This window comes from Anoplopoma fimbria, chromosome 1 (genome assembly GCF_027596085.1).
Source record: "Anoplopoma fimbria isolate UVic2021 breed Golden Eagle Sablefish chromosome 1, Afim_UVic_2022, whole genome shotgun sequence".
Classification (NCBI taxonomy): domain Eukaryota; kingdom Metazoa; phylum Chordata; class Actinopteri; order Perciformes; family Anoplopomatidae; genus Anoplopoma; species Anoplopoma fimbria.
This window is the reverse complement of record NC_072449.1, coordinates 24187417-24212444: the sequence shown is the minus strand read 5'-3', so window position 1 is coordinate 24212444 and position 25028 is coordinate 24187417. Positions and strand designations below refer to the sequence as shown.

The 25028-nt window shown below is 43.7% G+C and overlaps 1 protein-coding gene across 7 annotated transcripts in view; it reads left to right on the top strand.

Moving 5' to 3' along the window:
- robo2 (roundabout, axon guidance receptor, homolog 2 (Drosophila)) overlaps positions 1-25028 on the top strand; it is a 293914-nt gene that overhangs the window by 220263 nt on the left and 48623 nt on the right. For all 7 annotated transcript variants that reach the window (XM_054596738.1, XM_054597416.1, XM_054598804.1 and 4 more), the window contains 3 exons: positions 16479-16636; positions 16902-17022; positions 17368-17506. In XM_054596738.1, coding sequence (XP_054452713.1) covers positions 16479-16636; positions 16902-17022; positions 17368-17506 — 418 coding nt within the window. The remainder of the gene's footprint in view (positions 1-16478; positions 16637-16901; positions 17023-17367; positions 17507-25028) is intronic.

The window sequence follows — 25028 nt, the reverse complement described above, 5'->3', positions numbered from 1 at the left end:
TAATGGCTCATTAGTTTCCACTAAATCACTGTTGATGGCCGGTGAAAACAGTCACGACCCTTATGGCCCTTTCAGACACCCAGGGGCTGGCAACCGAACCCTCAGGGGTTAGAGGTCAACTAAAGCAGCCAACAGAGCAAGAGTCACACCTGACCTCACCCCACTGTAACCTTAGAGATGAAAAAGAGTGGCCCACACTTAGAATCCCTGCTAATCTGTCACTTTAGACCTCCCGTTTTTGCCACAGTGCACACACATATTTAGAAGGTCATGAAGAGAGGACGAGGCTAATAGTGAATCACTGCTGTGAATAGCATGAGATGCAGGCTGTGTTCTGACAAGGATAGAGAGGGAGACATCTCAGTGTCCCTCTGAGGTCTGGAGGTTATCAGACTCTTTCATTGCTATGGAAGCGACATTATCACACATTTGATGTGCCATACCAACACCCAAAAAAGGTCAACAATCAAATAATATTTTATTACAAATGTAATTTTTTGGATGGTATTGTTGGTTTGCCTTTTAAAAAGCAAAGACTTTGACCAGTAAGCACAACAACAGATCCTTCAACTGATTAATTGGGGCTGTGCAACATGTGCATATGTTTGCTTTAGAGGCCCCCTTTCTTCAACAAAGAGCCGGGTGCTGCCAGCCTTGATGCACCCCTTTGCTCCAGTATGGTGGCTATGTGTCTGGTTGGCCTATGTGTCAGGGCTGCTGAGGCCCTGTCTCCTCTCCAGGGAGTCTCCTTCCACTCGCCCTCTTCATCCTCCTGCTGTTGCTGCCTTGTGGGACAGGAGGCGACCAGAGCTCAGATTGAGCCACTCTGGCTTGGCCCTGCTCCATTCCTCCAACAACGCTAATTACATCTCAAATGGTAATTGATGAGGCCTCGTTAGCTGCTCTCACTCCCTTGAAAGATTCACAAACATACATCAGAGGGGCCACTGATCGGTCTGAGCTCCCTCCTTCAAAGGCTGGACTTCACAGGGTGCTTGGGGCCCGATTTTGCTAATTAGTCCTGCAGTTCCACACTGCTGCCCTGCACACCGCCTGCACACCGCCTGCACACCGCCTGCACCGAGCAGACAGCTTTTCTTGCATCGCCAGCGCTGCTCTCAGACAGGCCTACCCTCAGACCCAGGCCAAACTACACAGGCGTGTTAAATATATAATTCAATGATCAAATTAGCTCTACTGTACTTCTATTTTTGTCTCTCCGTAAACCAGCTGCTAATTCGATGACATTGCAGAAGTCAGCTCTCTCATAGCCACTGACAGTTCTAATCGGAATTTTGGAAACCCCTTCACGTTAAAGAGAAAGACAAAGAAAAAGGATGTTATTGAAGTTCTTGGGGGGGAAATGCTGACTTCCCATGTCATTAGTGCTTCCCCTAATAAAATTAACCTAATTAAGGCTTGAATTTATTATTAGATTATTACTACAAAGCATGTCATTCTCTGTGCTCAATATTGGAAATGTAATTTTATTCTGCAGAGATTTACTTAATGGGATGAAAATTGATCCTCACTTCACTCGTGTGTCATTTCACTGATGTGGGTTGGTACACACAAAAATGTGCTTGCGTTTTTTTTTTATTACTTTTGCAAACACTTTTGCAAACTTTTCACCATTTCCTGTTGAAAGAGTCTGGGCCAAGTGCTGCACCACCATGAAGAGAAGCTGCTCTTCTGCCTTGTTAAGCCTATGTGCATATATGATATTGACTGGTATATACCTCTATCGGGATCTTTATTGGTTCAGAGCTGTTGCTGGGCCCTCTTCATTGTTTAAGTGATTTAATTTCACAGAATCCCATTAGATTTCATTATCATTTGTGTTTTATTCGCTGGCTGTTGTGAAGGAGATGGAGTCAACAAGAAGATTAGACACTGCTCTAATTGTGGTGTGGTTTACAGTGAACCTGTTTGCAGGCATCGATCCGCTGTGAGAAATAATAATAAAATGGAAGTAAAGCGATGCAGGGAAGGAAAAGGCGGCAAGCGAGCAGGGCTCGTTACTGAAGGAATGATGTATTGATCGCGTCTGACAGGGTGCTGTGGGCCGATCAATTCTGATGGGCAATGGGAGCCTGTTAGGAGATTCTCCTGGGTCGTCAGGGTCACTCGCACAACGGGCAATGAGAGAGAAATTAACCCATCAAGGGAAAGGGGTAGATGGAAAGATGGATGGATGCATGAATAATCAAGAGGAAACTGCACAGGGTTATGTAGAAAATAATGCATCCAGGTATCATGAGGTTAGATGGGTGTTCATTGTGTATGAATGTATTATTGGGCTGTGGAACCCATACAAATGTTTATGCCACTCTTGACATCTTCGGTAATGGTGTGGAAAAACAAACACTTATGCAAATTAGAAGAGCCATGCAGTGTGTGGACATTCTGTCCTACACACTGCATTTGTATGTGGTGAGCATGTGCCTGCTTCTTTACTATGATTTGAAGGACTTGAAGTGAAGCTGAGGAATGCATTCTGTCAAAATGAAGGTCAAGAGTTAAGAAAACTTGATGTCGAAAAGGTGAATATTTTAGATAATGAGGGGAAAAATAAAGCAGAAAAGGAAAAAAGAAGGCATAATAATGGTAGAGATGCAGTATTATCTGTCTCCGCTGTCCAGAGTCTATTCAGGATGCCTCTCTCCTTTCCCCTTGAGTACACTATGCCTGGCCTTACCCAAGCTAATTGATAGCCTGTACGTTAATTTAAGTCAGACATGAGTGGCTGCTATTAATGAAGGCGAAATTTGCTGGTCTGACGGTGCAGTGAGGGCTCACGGGAGAGTGATCTACAGCTTGAGGCACTGTCTAGAGGCAGCTGGAGTGGTGTAGAGTAGAGCAGCCATTACATTTCAAGAAGGCATTGACTGTGAATTCAGAATGAATCCATTTTCACAGTAAAATGACCTCTATAAATTGGTCTAGGGCCCATTTTTCGGCATGTAGAGTAGAAACGCAAGCAAAGTTTTCCTCCTCGATTGCTTGGACAAAAGTCATAGAGGATAATGATGAAGCGAAGCGGGAGGGTCACTCGAGAGTGGCAAGCGTAAGATTGGGTTTGTTTGTGCTTTATCAGCTCTATCGATGGGTCCGTCCACCCTCCCAGGCCATTTGCATTTAGCTCCCGTAATTGCTGGAATTAATAGCGCACACATTTACAAAGTATTGTCAGCCATGAAGTGATTATGGTAATCAGCAGATGAATTGGAAAAGGCAATTTTAAAACTGCTATTTTTTTTCTTTTCTCACAAATGAGTTTACCGACTTCAATCATGCGAGTGCTCTAGTGAAGAGTGGCCATGGATTATCTGTGTTAATGATAGGTTTTTAGCTGGGCAAGGGTGTTAGCGCTATGATGTTGCAAAGCAAACACACATCCCTGTTTGTGTCGTCGGTGGCACGGTGCTGCAGGGTCATGTTGATGTAAAACATGCAACAATTACCTGGTGAGATCTAAACTCCCGGGCAGAATGCTAAGTGCTGGTTGTCACTGAGGCAACCAGCGTTCAGAGGTCCCTTTCTTCTGCAGAATGCTCACTTGTCACCTTTATGCTCATAATAGTAGCTATAATAACAATGGTTCTCCCATGGACCAAACCATTTCCAATGGCTCACTAATGTAAGACACTTCTTAGAAGACATAGACTTAGACATTTTAAGCATCATTGTTTATTTATTTTTCAGCGCACCCAGTAAAAAGGGTGGGGATGCACAGGTCCATGCTGGAATGGACGCAGAGGACGCAGTCATGCATGAGTGGAGCTCCTAGCTCTTCATTTAAAGACCTCTTTTGGTGGAGGACGATTCTTTCCTGTGGCTTGTTATGCTTCCCCCACATTCAGACATGCTTTACGAAAATACAGCCCTCCATCCCTGCTATCATGGATTCAGTTATTCAGTTATTCATGGCTTGAGGCTGAATAATGAAAGATGGTGAAAACACACTTCACTCTGTTTCTCTGTCTGCCCCTCTTTGTCTCCTCCTCTGTCTCTTGGTTGGATTGCTACTTAGCTCTTGACTCCTATTGAGCTGGGCCATCTCCAGCGTCAGTGAAGTCAATAATATTGGTAGAAAAGTCACTAAAATGACATTTGATATTCAATAATGCTAATGCCACTTGAAAATGATTAGCTAATCGATACTTATCAAATTGTCTAAATCAGGGTCACACAAATAGTCACACACATGTGCAGGACAAGCATTCTCTATGCGCGCTGAGAATGCAGAATCCTATATGTTTTTTTTACAATATTCTCCAGCCATACAGCATGTTGGGTGAGATCCTCAGCATCTTGACAGTGATCTGTGCCATCAAAGAGCCCAGAGTGATGCGGCACATGAATGCAGAAGTAGCTCTTTTGACGGCTGCGGTGGAGCAGAGGCTTGCACTGCACAGCGCCTGCGATTGCCACCACTCTGTTCTGCTCTTTTATGTGTCTGTGGGAGATGGAGGTGTTTGAAGACAGGCATAAGGCTGGTGTTGTGACGCTGTCAGCCGCCGCTTCATTCTTCTGCTCCAGTCATTTCAAAGCAAGAAATCCAGCTCTGAGACGTGCAGAGCAGAAACCGGAAACAGACATAGTCTTTGTTTAATTACTTGCTATGGAGACAGAGGGAGGCGTTTTGGTTTTTTTGCATTACCAGAGATCTAAAGGCTCGATGCATGTATGTTGAAATACACACACATACAACATGTGGTTCTTGGTGTGTAGTAGGTTGTCGATTATTAGGGAGGGCTTTGACTCTGTTTTCATGTACAGTGTAATGAATTAGCCTTTTGCCGAAACATACACACAGTGACTTTACACTCATTTATCTTGATTAAGCGTCCTATGGACAACACATTAACCCAGACTGCATGTAATTCTCAACATGTACCTGTTTGGCTGTGTGTGTCCAGCAGGGGGCAGATCACCAGGCATGCAAAACGCAATCTCGTGGAAGCTGTTATCTGTATGTGTGGCTCTAACTGAGAGAACTGATAAAACCACACACACTAATTGGGTTTTACAGCAACCACAGTCTCACAATGCTCTCTCATTACCCAGGGGACAGTGGGTCTGGTTGTTTCTGTGTTCAGACATACAGGGGGTTTATAGCATCAGTGTGTGTGTATGTGTGTGAGAGAGAGAGAGTTAGGGTCTGTATGCGTGTGCCTGTATCGTAGATATGTGTGTCAACCACCCCCACTGATCTGAGGGTGCAGTGACTGTGTGCAATCAGGGATTCCAGCAGAGGCAAGAAAAACAGCTCAAGTGTTGTCTGCAGCCGAACTAAATGTCCACCCCATCTACAGTCCCTCCTAATGGCTCCCCAACGCCCCGCTTTCTGGGGTTAGACATGACGATTTCAAATGTCATCGTATCACAGTGACCTTTCAAGGACCTGGAATTAATCAAAGAAAAAAAAAGTGCCTTGTGTCTTAAATGGCAAGATAGTCACCTTTGATCCAAGCGTTAGATGGAGTTGTCTTCAGAATTGAACTGATTTCCGGACGGTTCAAAGGCTAAGTTTACTGTAAAAGGGATTATCCTTAGGAGTAGTAGACATAGTTTCTAGTTCAAATAATGTATTGTTGATTTTAAGTTAAAATAAATAGGACATTCTGTAATTTCTTAATAATTTCTTAGGAAGAAATATGTTAACAGGGAACTCACGATTTGAATCCAAGTTTTAGTTAATTGTTGATTTGTTATTGTAGACTTAATTGTCCAAATATGTTGAATACTTGGAATCAATTGAATCATTGGCACTTTTTTTTGGCAATTTGTACCAAATTACTTATTGGAAATGATTAGGACAAGTATTACTCTCTTTAATTAATAATAATATTGGAAATTATTCAAAGAAATAAAGCTTTCCTCAAATATAGATTCCAAATGACCACTTCAGGTCTACATCACGTTTGTCTGCATCCTAATCATAGTAGAGTAATAAAGCTGATATCAGCAAATGTCCCTTAATGCCCTTAATGTTCTCTGTGGTTGAAACACACTTGGTTTTATCTTCTCACATGAGCATCATTCACAGCAGACACGTGTCAGACCACAGCTATACCCACTCCACCCCCTCCCCACCGTCTATCTTCAGGAGTTCTGGCTCAGTAGTTCTGGCTCTTTGAATTATTAGCTAATTGCAAGGTGAAATCAGTATTGATTGTTTGTTGCACAGCAGCTAGTGGTAATAGCAGTATATAGCTGGTCGCACACTGGATCCTTCTGCTGGGTGATATAAAAGATGGGGACTGTAAAGATAAGGGACACTGTGTGGGTGGACGTGGAAATGCTTGCCCATGCGCGCACACACACACACACACACACACACACACACACACACACACACACACACACACACAGTGTCTTTTTAGCGTTGGGTCTTTGCTGCAGAATCTGTGCCCTGGAGAGCTGTGGGATCACTGTGCTGTGCTGCTGTTGAGCCACTGTCTTGTCCTTGCTATGTAGGTCATCGGTGCCCTCCAACGATATCTTATCCCATCTGCAGCGCAGTCAATACTGTTGACGGAACTCCAAATAGCCTCGGATTAGAAGTTGCCTCATTAACTTTGTTCCTTTGCCTAAATGATTAACCTCAGCCTACAGAGATGTTTTGGACACGTTTGCCGTAGCAACACAGTATGAAAATAATACGGTTTAATCTGCATATGAGACATGCTGCCTTATACGATTTAAGGGGGAATGGGATAAACAAGGAGGAAAGAAATGGAGAACTTCCCAAAAAAAAAAAAAAAAAAAAATGCAGGGGGTGGGGAACTGAGGGGCAGAGCAGTAATGGTTTAGACACAGCACTCTGCACAGATCCTGAGCATGGCAGCCAGTGGTGTGTTTCAGATTGTTTTCCATTTGCATGATAATATGAGCATGGATTGACTCACACACACACACACACACACACACACACACACACACACACACACACACACACACACACACACACACACGATCACACACACCAGGGCTGTTACATACAGACTGGCGGTTCCAGCAGCCCAGATTACCTGAGCCAGTATCCTGGATTTTCGCTCCATGCCCTGAAATGAATAAAATTCCCCTCATTAGCACGCAGGTTACATAAGCCTGGTGTACAGGTATATCCAGCTGCACTGAGGCAGTAAGCTGATTACAGATGGAACTAACACAATTACTCCTCTGTAATGCAGTTAACACGAAATGGATTGGGAAAAAAGCAACCGGAATGACGCCAGAGAAGCTATAGCTTCAACGAATCATTTAAATGCTCTGCTGAGATAGTTAATGTCAGAGCACTTCCACTCACATGCTGAAGTGTTCAGCAAGGCATGTTAACGCACAAGCATGTAAATCAGCTATACAGTAAATACTCTGTATCTTCTGTGCATGCATGTATGTTGTATTATTTATTTTATTTATCTGAGCCATGGACTCCTGATATTTCAGTGCAGCGTAGATTGATCAGTGTGTTATTAGTGCTGTTGGTGCATTGCTCTGACGTGTGTTGGGGCGTCTGCTTCCCATGCAAACTGACATACTCTGCAGCACAGACACCTGAAGTTGTAATTTGTGTGTGTATGAATGTGTGCTACTGAGGTGAGCCTAATGTAGCAGTGATTTGCTGAGCAGGCAGCAGCACCGCTACAATTTATTCCAAGTATTTAGATGTTATGTGCAGCATTCAATCACGCTCCAGCAGACACACGTAAAGTATATAGCACATCTTCAGGATGATAGTGGCGCTGGCTGTTCAGAGGGGGGGATCTTTCAGATGCACGCTCTGACTAAATGTTGAATTGCTTCGTCCTCCTCGATCATAAACAGCTCACACGTATAAACACTGGGTCATGGAGACGAGGTAGGAAAATAATCCCTATCCATGGGTGAGGCTGCTGTAAAGGTCATGTCCGTAACCAGTAAAAAAATTGCTCTACCTCAAGAGTTGAGATCTATAAAGTGATCAATAAATCTCTTTGAATGTCTTCGCATCTGGGCTGCATGTGATTTAACACCCCGCCTCAATCTGCTGCCTGCTTTCTGTTCGCCACACTGACAGACCTCAGCCTTCTTCTGCTCACAAATCTTAACTGTATCAACCCCCCCGCCCAAACCACCCACCTGGAAAATGGTCAGACCTTTACATTTGATGGATATCAGCACTGGTTCAAAGTCCTCTGTAAGGTTCTGATCCAGAACCGGCAGATGATTCCTGATATGTAAAATGTGTCTCCTGTGATCTACGTGGGCGAGCAAAGTGTCCTTAGGTGTGGGATTCTTCCTTTCAGGCCGTATTGATTGAAGGAAAGGTGATCTGAGGAGGCCATTAGGAGGATTGAGGAGGGGGGAACAGGCAAGAACTGTGATGAACAGCGCTCTAATCATTATGCCACGTACAGCACTGCCTACAGCATCAGCCTGACATTCAGATCCACACACACACACACACACAAAAGCACACAGGCAGCTCTAAAGTAAAGTAGGATTAGTTTAGTTCAGTGTTGTGTTCATTTAGATTCTTGTTTGTGCCCATTTTCTGCTGCCATGTTGTGGGGCCGGCTCTGCATCTGCACCAATACACACATGACTGCACACCGCTGATGGGTGGGGCTCTGTCACAATGAGCACAAGGAGACACAGTAATGGTATACGTGCACACGAACACACTGAAATTTTATGATGTCTCCCAGTATCTTCTTGGTCCAGGCATGCAGATTGGTGTCTAGGGAGGGAGGCTGCGTCCAGTAAACTGTGCTGTATACAGCTGTTGTGAACACTTTCCTCTTCCTCTCTGTCCTGCACTACGCCGTGGAGCACACTTGCACTTGGGGCTCATCACACCGTGCTAGATAAAAGCTGCTCTACTCCCGCCGAAAGCTTAATTAAAACAGGGCTGCCATAGCAGAGTGACACCTTTTACAAGATCTTAACGGCTCTCTGCTCACCGTTACTGCCAATCCAATTATAGACCAAAACAATAAAATAGACACACAGAACGAGCTGCAGCAAATAGGCCGACATAAAGAAAAAGGGGGAAGCTATTAAAGATTATATGAAGATTCGCACAGTGGACTGCAGAACTTGACTGCAGGGGTTTCATTTTAACCAGAGATGCCTGTGTAAGTGTGCCACACCGGATTGTCGACTTAGCTTCTGTCTCTGTGTGTGTGTGTGTGTGTGTGTGTGTGTGTGTGTGTGTGTGTGTGTGTGTGTGTGTGTGTGTGTGTGTGTGTGTGTGTGTGTGTGTGTGTGTGTGTGTGTGTGTGTGTGTGTGTGTGTGTGTGTGTGTGTGTGTGTGTGTTTTGTGCAGTCTCAGAGGGATTCCAGCTCTGCTCTCCCAGCCTGGATACAGTTCAGCAGCATCCCTGGGATTATCTTTCCCTGTGGAAGGTCGCTACCTCAATGTCATTAGGCCACAGCTCACACCAATATGCTGAAGACACACACAGACAAACAAACAGCATTTTACTTGACTTTGTTTTTCAGATCTAGGTAATTTCCTGTTTTCAGAGTAACTCTTCTAATGCGACAGTGTGTCACAGCTGGACGTGTGACATCTGTTAAACTTGAATGGCTACATGAGGAAACTATTGGGGGTTATACATGTTCAATATAACACTGTGGGTGAGAGGGAGAGGGGGTGAGGATGGAAACTAATGAGATTTTATTTTTTAAGAGCTTTTTATTGGCATAAGGCCTACACAATACAAGGTTGTCTAGAGGTTTTTCCCTATAATGACATATTGAGACATTTTCTTAGGTGATTTAGAAGGTAAATAAGATGGCAGATGTAAAGTTGGTATTTTGTTCTGTATTTACAGAAAATGTGTTTTACTAATTAGGGAAAAAGGTTGAAGACATAGTAACTTGTATGTCTTTAGTTTTCCAAGACCTGAGGGTTCCTCTGGACCAAATACATATGGGGATATCATTTGATCTTACACGCCTGTAAAGTTTCAAGACTGCATCTTGCACGGCTGCAACGCTATCACTGTGACAAAATCCGTCCACAGACAGATCGAAATATAAACAGCTGGAAAAGTACTCAAAACTGCTCTGTGGTAGTGTCTGCTACAGCAGGTGTCTCCAGTACCGCAGTTGGCCTTGATGACTCACACACAGACTCACAAGGTGAAAACAATACCAGCGTCGCTGTCGCTGCTGGTAACAATGAGAGTATGTAACGTCAGTGCCAGAGATGAGGTAGTGGGATTACTCATGATTGCAAGTTTGGTTTGTTTTAAGCCATCTCTTAAAGAATCCCCTCTTATTAGAGTCCAGCTGTTTGGTAACTCATGAACAAAAAGCCAAAGTTAATGAGAGTCCTATGTATTTAGCCTACTTCAAATGTGTTACATAATGCTTTTTCAAAGTGACTTGTCTGCCTAAGTCTCCCCATAGTAAGAGACCCAGAGACGACTAGAGTTCAATTTACCAACACTTTTACAGAAGAATCAAAACCTCCAGTTTCAACAAGACGTAAAGTGAGCAGCTTTTCCTGCTGCTCTCTATATGTTCAGATGTTTCAAACATGGCACACTATCCATCTCTCAATATGCTTACTCTGCCATTATAACACTCTAACTCATAAAACTCCAGCAGCTCCAAACCATATTATCTGTCATGTTTAGATGGGACTGATGCAATAAGAGACCAAGAGAGAAGACATTAACAGGAGACATTTGCCTGTCTGCCTGAGTGCACTACTTCCTCTCCTCTTCTTCTTCTCACTTTACTTCCTCTCCCCTCTTCCTTTACCCGACGCAGGAAGCAGACCCACCTGCTCCATCATGATGCCTCACTACCCCTGTCTGTGCTGTCTCTGTGCTGGAATTGGCAGGAAATCAATCCCACTCTCATCTACAACCCCCTCCTCCCCTTCTTCTCCTCCCTTCACGTCTTACTCCCCCTTCCGGCTGTAAAGTGTCCATTCTGGACTGAGCACAAGCATCAGCACAACATCATGCCTTATCAGAGCCGGCACAAAGACCCATGGGCACATTGTTCGTCAGTATCAGCCAGCTCCAGTTTAGACGCACTGTCTGCATCTGCCAAGCCCCGCAAACACATTCATGACCATAAACAAGACAACAGAATAAAAACTGGAATGGCCACCAAAATCATTTTTAGGGTAAAAATGCAACTTTAATTGTAGCGGTTAATTACAGAGTGCTATGAGAATGAAAAAAAAAAAAGAGATAGAATGGAGGATACAGCACATCGTTATTTATTATGCAAATGTATTCCATTTTAGAGACAATTAAGTGATTAGAAAGCTGTCGCTCTATGCTCTCTTTCTTCTCCTTGTCCTTGTCTTTTTCTTTGCTTTTCAGCATATTACTGTAATGAAGCCATTACTTCTTCAAGTGAATTTTAATGAGTTTTTAACTAACATTTTAATGAGCTATACATTACCATAAAGCATGGATTAGGCTAAATTGAATTGTGTGTTTGTGTGCGTGTGTGAGAGAGAGAATGTGTATGTATGTATGTGTGTATTGGTATTGTTAAGGGAAAGAGGTTCATTAACAGTTAATTATATTATTTCTCAGGAGCGACACCACACATTATTTCCTGGATCGGCCAGAAGAATCGCCCACTGTGGTCCCAATGTCATTATTGTGCTGCCCAGGGGCTTGGTAGGCCAAATTAGAGGTGCTGCTTGAAAAAATTAGCTTTGAATGCGTCTGCTGTTTATATCAGGATGTTTGTTTAGGCTTGTCTACTTAATCAGAGGTGGAAGCACAATATGTGGTACGAGTTTGATGGAATGCACTCCGTTCGTATCCAGTCAGCCCCATTTATTCAGCACCTTTGTACTCCTCACCAACTCTTCAGTCTGACCTTGATCAGGCATCCTCTCCTCATCCCCTGTTGTGTTGTGTGATGCCTCACCTCTTTTTCTCTCAGCGTTCTCACCAGAGCACACACGCTCTGTCTCTTTTCTTCCATCCAAGGCTCTATTAAAGATGCACATTTCATATGATATCGCCACCTGCTATTTCCCCCCACTATGGTATCGCCGCCAACCATATGATTCTCTTTACCTCCACTCTTTTCCATATTTCCTGCATCTTATCTGTGAAAGTGACAGTGTTATTTACAACCCCTTGGATCAGGATTAGCAGATAGCGAGAATGGTGGTGGAGATCATATCGGGCTTGGCCATGGTCTACAGGGAATGATTGGGTCTGCATGCATATGGCTTCATCTGCAAAACCTCATCTGCAGTCTGTGCAGAGAAAGCCCTGACAAGCACTCAACGCATGGGACAACGCTGTGGAATTGGGGGGAAAATGAACTGAGAAGATAGGAGAAAAAGAAAGACAGAGAATGACCTCTGATGGGGATATGAGAGAATGAGACAGACAGAGAGAGATGCTGATGAGTTGTGCTAATGATGAGAGTCTCAGTTCTCCGAGGAGGAACAGCCTTGGGCACCGCCAGCCGGCCATATTTGTGCAGCTGTTTCTCTGGTCTGACCTGCAACCCCTCAGTGGAGGAATATAGGGGATATGTGTGAACCTGCTGCTTGCCTGCCTGCTGAGGGGGTAATTTCTGCATCTGGATGGAGGGGCAAAGGTTAGCTCTAGTCGGTGGGAGGGCAAATGAGCGAGTCAGACCCGGAGAAACAGCTTGCATCCAGACAAATGGTGCACATCTCCTTTCACGGTTTAGTAATATATAGTGTGGCATTATTCCTCTCCTGCCTTCAGCGTCAACAGTAATACAAAACAGCAATGACAGCACATAGAGTGGATTTGGTATGTTTTGTCAAGTGACATATATATTGTCTCTCTTCTCTAAGGGTGGAATTGAAAATGGCAGTATTGTAATAGCACTTTGCCGGATGAAGCGCAAAAAAAGCACTCGAACGAAATGATATTATAGCTCGGAGCAACCTCTCTACAGCTCTCCGAGGTTGTGTGTGTGTGTGTGCATGGTTTTATTTTCTAATCAGAGTGTGGGTAGAAGGTGGTGGGCCTGGGTGCCAGGGTATGGCCCTGGGCTTCTAGCTGTTGTAATCTCTCTCTGTGTTTCTTAGCCCCTGACCCAGGAGTATATATATGTGAAAGCACGGAGGGTCTTTCACGGCAGTAAATAGGGAGGGAAATGTAATAACAACCACGCACACATACACAAACATCCGCATTTGCAGTATTACAAAAAGATACCAAGCCCTGCAGCTTTTAAGAAACATTTCACTGTTTGTCAGGTTTGTGTATACGTATTTTGGAGTGTGTAGTGAATGTCTCTCAGAGTGATGTGAATGTCAAAACGGAGGACTTGAGTCTGTGGTGGTGTTGTGGCGTGAGCGCAACCTTTGTGAACCGAAGCTAGGTACACTCCTGTAGGTGAATGCATTTATCAGCACTTATCTCAGTATGCAGGCTGGACGCTTCAGTCAAGGCTCCCCACTAATCTTACCGACAAGCGGTGTCACCCTCCCGTGAGTAATATCTTGGGTGGGAGAAAAGGGTGCACTGTGCAAAATATCTCTCCTCACATGTCCTTGCCCTGCCACCTCTATGCTATGATGCCGGGTGTTTGTGCTGTCATGTATCTGCATCCGGAGGATTTTTTTGTGTGCCGACTCTATCTTAGGTCAGAACACACACACACACACACACACACAGGCGGACCTCCCTAATGGATACTGGCATAGGCCTCCCCTGCCAATGTAGGACAACCTGGTTTACAAAGTAACTGCGTGGGTGTCTCCCTTTGTGTTTCTATTTTGGCAAAGACCTCCACTCTCAACCCCTTGGCTGTTTCACAGTTGCACACTGCAAGCTGACTCCCTTCCCCATAAGTTCAAGGTGTTGAAACTGTGCCAGCTGAAAGAGCTGCAAATTTACCATGCTTTGCCCCCTGCCTGATGCTCCTTCATTCAAGTCAGCCCACTCCTCTGATATTTGGGAAATAAATAAATAATAAATTTGAGAGGCAAAGGCAGATTATTATTATTCAGTTATGGGTTCTTTTTAGCCCACAGCCGGATTGACAGATGTAGCAGAAGGGTGTAAATGTTGAAATATATACATATTAATAAGCAAGTAAGCAAGACGGCAGAGTTTGGGGCCGGCTGGAACTCCATGGGAGGTGAGATGTTTTCAGTGGAAGAAGAGCTGAGTGTTACAGGGGGATAGAAAGGCAATTACCTTACATCTGTCGGCTGATTTGGGTCTGAATGCCTACAGGGCCTCAGAGTTGGAGCCGGTGTTCAGTTTCTGACAGCAAATACACCAGACCCACTTAATGATACGCACATATCAGATGCACCTCACATAGATTAACAGAGAAAACAGTCATGTTGTGATTCTTATATAAAAGCAATCACTTGCCTTATGATTCCTCACAAATGGTAGTTCAGCCCACAGAGGTGCCTGCAGGCAACAAGAGATACATGTTCATACTGTAATACAGCAATGGTGAATTAATATTTAATATTTGTGTGTGTGTGTGTGTGTGTGTGTGTGTGTGTGTGTGTGTGTGTGTGTGTGTGTGTGTGTGTGTGTGTGTGTGTGTGTGTGTGTGTGTGTGTGTGTGTGTGTGTGATGACCTCGTGGTTAGGATTAGATAGTGTACTAGAGTGTATTTGGGTTGGCCCATCCCATCATTTACTTAGTAAATATGTCTGTTCAGAGTGTTTGCGTGCTTGTAGCTGTTTACAACACAATGTTTAATCCCATCCTCAACAAGTGTAAGTGTGTGTGTGTGTGTGTGTGTGTGTGTGTGTGTGTGTGTGTGTGTGTGTGTGTGTGTGTGTGTGTGTGTGTGTGTGTGTGTGTGTGTGTGTGTGTGTGTGTGTTTTATTTGCTGGATCGTGTGGCTAGCTCCCTTTTTATTTTTCTGTCACCACATTTTATGTTTTATTTAGATTGCCGGGTAGGGATGCATTTACTGTGACGTTCCGTGCAGTTTTAGATCAGATTAGACTGCATGGCACATGCGCCTTAATGATGCACCTAACGTGTGTTTCTTTTGTCACTGTTCCGTTTCAAAGGAAATTGATTCTGACAAAATCCCATGGGTGCTATCAGCAATGAATGGAAAGGAGCAATTAAATCCAGTGCGATCTTGAAAACAACAGGCTGTGTATGGTCCAAACCTGGCTATGATGTTAAACTGCAGGACTCCTGTTTGTAATGCAAATACAGAGCCCAGCGGTGGTGGCTGCTGCTATGCCCACCCTGGCCAGGGGGTCCACCACGCTGGATCTGGCTAATTACCTTAGCTCTTATAGGACAGCCCTGCATTAGAGAGAGAAAACCTTTACCTCTTCTGTATTCTCCCCTATTACCCCTGTGTAAAGGTTTCATTTGAATTCATGTCACACAAAAGTCCCACTCTATACCCCTGTGCATCCCCAGGATAATTGGGTTGAAAGCATCCTCTCTTCCTCCGCCCTTCTTCCCCTTGGTCTAAATAAATAAATAAGAAGACAATGGCTGAGCGGCTTTCTGTAGAGGGGGTAAGGAGATTGAATGAAAGGATGAGAGAAGCGTGGAGCGCAGGGACCAGTTATCCCCTCTTATAATCCTGGCCCTCCCCACAATTGTCCCCACTGCTACGTGGAATTTGCATAAGGACCTGTGGCGCTGCCCTTAATTTAGCCCTCCTCAAGCATCTTCAAACATCCCCCCAATAAGCTCAGCCCTTTTATCCTTCAGAGGAATCATGTGTCCCTTGCTGGCGCATGGGTGGACACCGCTGAAGCTGAAATTCCTAAAGTGCTACTCCAAAGATTAGATTTATTGTAGATCAAATGGAGAGAGAGCTGTTTGAGTACAAACAGCAGGAGAGAGCCAGCGTGACCCCCAGATTGTCCCCTTTTACTACATTAGGTATTATGTATGTTCACTCATTGGTATGGAAGTCGTGTCCTGGTAGTTAAGTATGTTTGTGCTTCCATGTTTTTTATGTTTGTGTGTGACAGCAGCTCTCCTTGTTTGATAATGAGCCGGTGTTGTGTGTTTTGCTGAACATTATGCTGGGCGAGAGGCTATTTCTGTGATGAAAAGTCTACCTGAGGGTGATTAGATACAAGGCCGCAGTTGTTCATCAGACCACCCTCTGTCTTTTTTATTTTTGTGCATTAGCACGTATCTGGTTTGTGTGCTAGTGTGTGCATGTCTACATGCTTGCAAAGGGAAGCAGTGTTGCAACCCCGTGAGCTCTCACATGTGAGTGACACCAAGCTTCAGGGCATTCTGTCTCTGTTTGTTCTGCTACCTCCACAGGGACCTCCATTAGCTCCAATTAGCTTTCACTTGCCTTGTCAGATGAAGCTGCACATCCAATTTAAATAACCACAATGAAAGCGGGGCATACATGCACGCTGTGTTGTGCACACAACTTAATGCATATGAAGACATTTTAAAAATGGTCGATTTTAACATTTCAGCATTTAGTATCATGCTACATAACTGCAATCCTCCTGAACCATTTCCTCTTTTTCTCCCCTTCAGTGCTGCGAGATGACTTCAGACAGAACCCGACAGACGTGGTGGTGGCAGCAGGAGAGCCAGCCATTCTTGAGTGTGTTCCTCCCAGAGGCCATCCTGAACCCACCATCTACTGGAAGAAAGACAAAGTGCGAATTGACGACAAGGATGACAGGATCACCGTGAGTTACCATCTGTTTTAATACCTGGACTCAATATGTTATTTTACTGTTTTTAGTCTCTGGGCTGTTAAAGTAAAAAAGCTCTTGCGTCTGGAACGGTCTGCTATTGAACACATTTGACAGTGTTTTCATGTGTTGGAAGCAAGTGAGGGACCATTACTTGTTTGCTTCAGTGCATAGGGGAGACAATAATGTGAGAAAATTTGAAGATAAATCTAAATGTTTATCTATGTATTTAAGGATCAACTTTTTTTTTTTCCTATAGATTCGAGGAGGGAAGCTCATGATCTCCAACACAAGAAAGAGCGATGCTGCCATGTACATCTGTGTGGGTACCAACATGGTCGGAGAGAGGGACAGCGAGACGGCACAAGTCACAGTGTTTGGTGAGCTTTACTCCCACAGTAATCCTGATCCTTTTGTTTCTCCTCGGTAATGCGACTTTTATATATGTCACTGTATATTCTCATTTACTGTGTAATCGTCAACCTGAGACACATGTTTTTCCAGTTGAATTTAATATCTGATGATCATGCTTTTTAAGTTCATTACTGCATTTCTTTGTCCATATAATGAGCGTGGAAGATATCACAGATGATCAGAGAGGAGTAATGATCAGACTGACTGATTTAAACTTGCAAATGCATGCACTTTATATTCACACACTGACATAAACCCACGGTATTGCATTACGAATTTTATCTATTTCTATCACCGTGCCCATCATGCAGAGCGACCAACCTTCCTCCGGAGGCCCATCAACCAGGTTGTCCTGGAGGAGGAGACGGTGGAGTTCCGCTGCCAAGTACAAGGAGACCCTCAGCCAAATGTACGCTGGAGGAAAGATGACATTGATGTTCCTCGTGGGAGGTATGTACATATACAAGAATATTCACAAGAAGATGCTTTATTTCAAGAGAGAAAGGTTCCTTAAGACTGTGTGTGTGTGTGTGTGTGTGTGTGTGTGTGTGTGTGTGTGTGTGTGTGTGTGTGTGTGTGTGTGTGTGTGTGTGTGTGTGTGTGTGTGTGTGTGTGTAGCACTGATGTGACAGGCTGCACTTAATGCAAAGGAACTGTGGAGGCCTTGGTGTCAGACTGACTGATAAACTAATGATAAGTCACACTGCCACATCTCACCTGGCCTGGCTGGCAGGGTGCATTAAATAGCTCTATTAGGCTGCACACCATGCACATTACACATTGAGGATAAAATGACTCCGCCCTTCGGTGCTCCAGAAGACAGCTCCCACAGCCACGACAGGGTCTCATGTCAAGGCAGGGGTCTGCACGAAGACAAACAGATACTGAGCTAGACAATTAAAACTGAGTGACAGGTAAGTGGGCAGGAAGGCTGAACGGTAGACATCTAGAGGACCAAAAAAAACCATGACACATTGCAAAGCAGACAGAGGCAGCTAGAACGACAGGAGATACAAAGAGCTGACATGGCCCTCAAGTGTATGTGTACAGGTGCAGCTGTTCAGGTGAAATCTTGGCACAGACGCCTAAAAGATCATCAGTCCCTCCCTTACACATTTCACCCCATTCAGTCTCTATAGCCTCGCTGACAGGACACATGAACTCACAGTTGCAAGAACAGAGACTGATGAAAGAAAGAGGAATGCAAGTCTGTAATTTATCAAGAGCACAGTTGCCAGACAGAATCTGTCTCACTTCCTGTAAAAAAGCCACTTGATGATACACTGTAGTGATACTGTTCTTTTCGGGTCCCGTGTGTTGGCCTGTTGCTTCACCGTGAGTCACTGGACTCAAAGTCAACAGCGGTGTCGTTGTCAGTAGTGGACTTCAAAGAGACCGGCGTTCTGTCCCCAGCCAACAAAGCCAGTCACGCACTGCTTGGATCACCTCATAAAACATACACTCAGTGGACCTGACATCACTCAAGGCTAGCTGCAGAGCTGAGCGTGGGCGGGTTGTTTGTGTCTGATAAGGATTTGGTTCACTGGGCAGTTCGACACTAACGCTGTGCCAAGGCAAACACATAGAAGTATTTCACTCATGTCTTTGAGAGGGAGTTGGCTCAGGAAACAAGTTAATTTTGTACACTAATTAACAGATCTATAACGAGTAGGATGAGTGTCATGTGCCTGTCTCGTTCCCTTTGAAGTCTGGCCTTATTTGGATACGGAAAAAGAACTGAACACATGAAAAAACAATACTGCCGAAATGAATAAGCGATAAATATCTCAATGTTTATAATTACAATGTGAGGGCTTTTGTTTTGTGTCGCTACATTTAATTCTCCAGTTTTGCTTTGAAGCGGAAAGCAAGCATGAAGAGTGCGATATTCTAATTCTGACATTTTCTGCTGCCTTTGTGGCGTGCCAGAAAGAAGACTTATATTGTTCACTGACGAACTGTTCCTGCTTTCTCTACTGCTTATCCTCACTTAATAAACATCAAACGGGGCTTCTCTCTGACTGACAGAGGAATTGTTTCAAATCCCACGCAAGAATAGTTTCCAGTTTGATAAGTGTTCGGAAGAAGAAGAAATAAAACAGCTACTGTAGCACACAGCCATTGTGTCACTACACCGTGGGCGTCTGTAGCTGTATCAGTAGTGGTCTTCACCGTAGGGATAAAAGACGACTAAAGATCAAGCTCTCCGATGTGCAAAGGGAAAAGCGGTCTCTGTTTGCTCTTTATCCGAAAAGGTCGCACTGTCCTTATTATTATGGTAAGCTGTAAAAAGTCAGACCGCTCCCTCTTAACTATCAAACTGTTTTAACTTGTCTTTACTGGTATTCGCTGGTCCCTTTACAAAGCTTGTGTACTAGGAAGAAGGGAAATGGAGCCTCAGCTGAGTAAACAGGTCTTTAATATGCTCAGTGGCTCCAGCAGCCTCCCAGGCAAACACATGCACACACTGGCACATTGACATAAAGTACACCAGGATGGCACTGGCTTCAGTCTCTGTGGGATAGAGGAGGAGATAGAGACAGCAAAAATAATAGTTTCAATTAGAGGACAAAGACAATATAAATGCTGTTATTTTTTCCTCTGTGTGGGTGTTTCACTGTGTTGGTAAAAAACAGATTAAAATCACAAAACACACTTATCTACTCTAGGGCACTAGTCGACAGGCTTTTGTACTACATTGAAATTAAAACTTCAATGAAATAGTTTTTAGTGTATGTTATGTAATGAAAATTCATTGAAATATCTCTGTGAAACCATTTATTTAACAGTCTGTCACATGTCAGAGTAAATAGCAAGAAATGTCAAGGAACAACAGGTGCATTATAACTACAGGTGCATTAATTATGAATAGGAATTTAGACATTTGCATCAACTCTTGACCTTAATCTAATTGGGAAAATATTTAGGTTAAGTTGTTGTTGATTAAAGCACTGTGTCATTCCTGTTTCTGTTTGCACGCATAATTGTAGCACAGCCCAATTAAAGACTCAGTGCTTAACCTTCAATCGTATTTGTTCCTTATGGACTGTATTTCACCCAATGCCAAATTACCCGATCTGGTTCAAAGAGGTTCAAATATTGTTATTGATATAAATGTTATGAAACGGTTCTCTCTCAATTCCCATTTTACATTTTCAGTGAGACGGAGTAAGAGAGGTCTGTGAGGTGATGGTGTAAAATGTATGAAGTCCACCACACATAGGCTCCTAAATAGGACTATATTCTGCCATCAGATCTGAAAAGAAAAAAAACCATTTCTACTTCTTCCATTGTCACATAATTTAAACTGTGTGCTGAGCTAATGGATCTCTACAATACAGGGTGTCTCTGAGGAGGGGACTTAAATTATTAGAGGACCAATAACTTTGCTGAAAAACAATAGTTAATTAGGGATTTCAGTTTTACCAAGCAAAAAAAGCACAAGTGCACTGGGGAAAGGGTTAAAATCACTGACCAATACATGTTAAATTAAAATCACCAACCTCCCCTAGAGAAATTAATTTGGGTTAAATGGAGCACGTTCCTTTCACCAATATACATGGGTGAAAATCTTTGGCATGTGTCATCAAGCACTTGGATTGTGGCATGTGTCTCAAAAACTATGAAAGCTCTGATAGAGCTGTAACTTATCTAGTGCATGGACTACAATATCCATCCACGATGTGGCTTAATTTGGCTTAATTACATCATCCTCTTTTGATTATGCGTATACAGGCCAATTTATTATTTGAAAGATTGTCAAACATCATCATGATATTAATATCAGTCTGTCGAGCTTCTCTGCAGAATCTTGGGGAAAGCATACCATAGCTGCTCCCACATCAGAGAGCCAGGAGAGGAGTACAAGACAACTCTCTGTCTCCAGAAAGAAGAGTTTTTGACACAGTCTATGAATCCCAGTGAAAAGACTCAGGCAGTGTGTGTAATCTCCCACCGGCTACCAGGTCTGTGTGTAGCCCACGTCTTTACCACCTTTGGTTTCCTGCTCCCTCCTCATTTGCTCTGGACCCCTGTGCCCTCTCCTGTGCCTTATCAGAGCCCCTTTGGTCTTGCAGTCCATCTGTATTCAGGCCCCCCTGTCCCCGTTGACCTCCACAGCACAGACCCTGCAACATTCAGCAGAAAAGCCTTTTCTTTCTGACTCAATCCTTCTGTGGCGTGCACGTGTGTGTGTGTGTGTGTGTGTGTGTGTGTGTGTGTGTGTGTGTGTGTGTGTGTGTGTGTGTGTGTGTGTGTGTGTGTGTGTGTGTGTGTGTGTGTGTGTGTGTGTGTGTGTGTGTGTGTGTGTGTGTGTGTGAAGGTGTGGGTTTGTGTACGATAGAGGTGTGTGGGTCATTCTATTTGAAAGAGCTGTTAAAGCAAGTGTGACAGGAGCGCCTGTGTTATGCTGACCGTCCAGTTTCAGTGATTTCTCACCTCCGCGGCTCAGCAGAATGAAAAGACGGAAGGCTATGGTTCCTGTCTCCATTACTTCCCATGATATATAAGTGGATACATCTGCTATTTATGAGAGCGCTTGTGAGGGGGTTGGAGAGTGGAATGGCAGTAGGATGATCGGCGTTATATCTTATCTTTAGGCTGTATTGACACTGATTGTGTCAATAACAAAGTGATAATATAATATTAATAATACAGAATGGAGAAATGTTGGTTTGGCATTAATTAGGAAGATGCACAGCCGATCATTCATTATGTATCAGTGCTTTTGATCTTCGTGGAATGGCAGAAAAAAATGCTAAGAAAGTATAAATGACTTCTTCAGCATATACATCTGACTTTCTTTTTGATTTTGGTGCTTGTGCATCCTTAGTTCTTCACACACATGCTCAAAAAGAGAGAGGGGCTTCCAGGAATCGGCCAGTGAGCTGCTCTTTCTCTGTTTCTTTGTCTATCTCTATCTGAAAAATGTTCAGTATAAACAATGTGTCTGCTCCAAATCACTGTGACAACTGCACTGCTGCCACTTCTGTGGCACTGGAGAGAGGTCACAGTTTTAAAGGCAAATTTAGGATCAATTTGCTTCCTACAATCCCCCCTGCCTAACCACAAGGGTTATCTGATAGAAGCGATAGCGATTAATTGATTCCCTCTCATGGGTGAAAAGGCCTGGACAGGTGGACTCCAGCTCTTTTGACCAGGATTTGGTAAAGTAGAAGTAAGATGGTGTGAAAGTGGATGAGACTGTCAGAATGAAATGGAGCAGAGAGGGGACTTTGTGTCGGATCAGCCAGGCCAGAGACTTGGCTGGAATCGGTCCTCTGCCTGTATCTTGAGTCCGACTCATGTGCTCAGAGTTGGCACACAACCCTTCTGCCTACCGCCGGCCCCATTCATGTACACACAGAGGCGAGGCAGATAAGATCTCCTCAGGTTGAGTCATTCTGTGGCTAACTGTACGTGCGCATTCAACCATCCACGCAGCAAAGAGATACGATTCTCTTAATGTGGGTGAATTGGCACAAGTCGGAAGGTGGAACACGGGTGAGTGTGCTCCTGAGAGGCACTTTCAAAGCAAATCTTCTAAACATGATTTGTAGGGATTTTTGAGATGTAATGCTTTTAAAGTCTGTCCAATAAAGTTGTCATCTTTGCACAGCCTTCTCCGTGCAGCAAACACATCCCGCTGACAACCCAGAAAAATACTGCTTTGTCTTGGCATTTGCTTACATTCCCATCACTCCTCATCTCCCTGCATGAGTGAATGACTCTGCACATGTGTGGATATGTGTTGGGTGATTGTATACTTTGTTCTTTGTGTGTGTGTGTGTGTGTGTGTGTGTGTGTGTGTGTGTGTGTGTGTGTGTGTGTGTGTGTGTGTGTGTGTGTGTGTGTGTGTGTGTGTGTGTGTGTGTGTGTGTAAAGCGTGCCTTTTTTTCTAGTTGAAAATGAGGGAGAGTGAACTTGGCTCTCCTATCCTTTCCACAGCCCTTCTACATGTGCAATTACATTCCTCTTCTAATAGAGAACAGAGCTCTACCCCAATGCACCCTCAATAAAGAGCTACTGTTCCCTTTCTGTGTGTACTTGCGTGCGTGTGTGCGTGTGTGTGTGTGTGTGTGTGTGTGTGTGTGTGTGTGTGTGTGTGTGTGTGTGTGTGTGTGTGTGTGTGTGTGTGTGTGTGTGGCCACAACTACCTCTTATCCCTGAGTATTTCCACTCATCTTGTCATCTAGGCTGATTCCATATAGGAAGTTGATTACAGATTGATTGGGCTCATGTTTCCCACTAATAAGTCATAGGCCAGCCTGAAGTTCTGTTTTGAGAGATTGATGGAGACAGGACAAAGAACAATAAGCATGTTGTCCAGTATTTGCACACATGTGGGTTATCCACACGGCAGGGGCTCGGTCGTGCAGATGTCAGGCTGTATGAACCTGTATGAACAGGTGAACTGTTTGTGTTTCTATGTTTTATCACAAGATCTGTAACTCTCATGCATGTTCTCTCCTGTGGGTTGTTGTAAAGCTTTATGATAAGCCATTCAGCGACTTTTAAGTAAGTCTTTGCACCTATATTCTACATAGTTGGAGAAAAATGTAGGCCAAGAGCTCTGTAATCTCACAAGCTAGCATCCTTATTAGCTGTGGTAGTAGCGTGGCTGTTTGGGTGGCAATGTGACTTTGACATTCAGTCAGTCCACCACGTTGATCCATACTGAAATATCTCAGCAGCTATTAGATGGATTGCTATGTCCTTTGTTACAGACATTTATGTTATTGAGAGGATTAAACCCTAGCATTTTCATCTAGTGCGATCATAAATTGAAAAATGTCCATGTATTCAATATTTTGCCTTATGACTTAATACCTCCAAAACTAATAATTCCCATCAGCCTCAGCTAAACTTGCATTTGCTCATTAGCAAATGTAAACATGCTAACACGCTAAAATAACAAGGTGTACATGACAAACCGCGTACCCCCTTAACATTAGCATGTCAGCCATGACATTGTAAGCCTGCTGGAGTTTGTTGACACAGAGCTTGTTAGGTTTTGTTGTCTGAGAGTGCTGGGAAAATAGGAGCTTGTTCTCTTGCTCTCATAACGGTTTGTTAGGGAGTCATGGTATTTTCCCTAAGCCCTAACTTGTCCCTGCCACTCTTTTGCATATTTCTACCTCCTCCTTTCGAGTCAGTAATTCACGTTGAGCTACCTGTTCTAACCCGGAGGCAAGGTTTGGGAGATGCTCTTCCCTTTGTTTGTTTTTTATCTGACAACGGGCATGTCCCAAAAGGTGCTGTCTCATTCCCTTGGATGCCACTCACTCGGTTTCAACAATAAATGCTTTATGCATGTCCCCGACCATTACCTGAACTGTACATACCCTCTCTCTAGAACAAAGCATTCAGTCATGACTCAGTCAAATAATCATTATGGCTCCTTAAGTACCTGTGTGGATAGGAGGAACTGGCAGTCAGAGTTGAGGAATGTGCTTCAATAAAGCTGCCTTTGAATGCTTGCTCAGGAAATGTCATAACAGCAGGTGAAAAAATAAAAAAAATAAAAAGACAGGACAGATTAGTCTTGCAGCTGCCAATGGCAAGCAGCCATCAGCACACCTGATGGTCGAGCAGAGGGGTCTTTCCCACTCCGAGGGAAATGGACCGTAGCATACTGTTACTTTAAAATCATGTCATAAAGTTTCGTCAAACCCAATTTGTTGCCATATCTAACAGTCTAATGTAATATCCAGGGTAAACTGTTTTCCACCTTCTTGTATACAAACCTCACAGTTTAAAGTATAACTCAATCTTTTTTTGACTATTACCAAAACAAAAAATGAATTTATCCCTCTAACAAGCATCCTCTGTGTAGCCAAAGCCTAATATATCATATTCTTCTGTGCCATAGAGCTCTATTGTCATCTAAAAGCTATTAAAAACACATAAAGGAGTCATACTGTTGCACCGTGTGGAATTCTCTTCATTACAATGAACATGGTCAGTGCAGTTT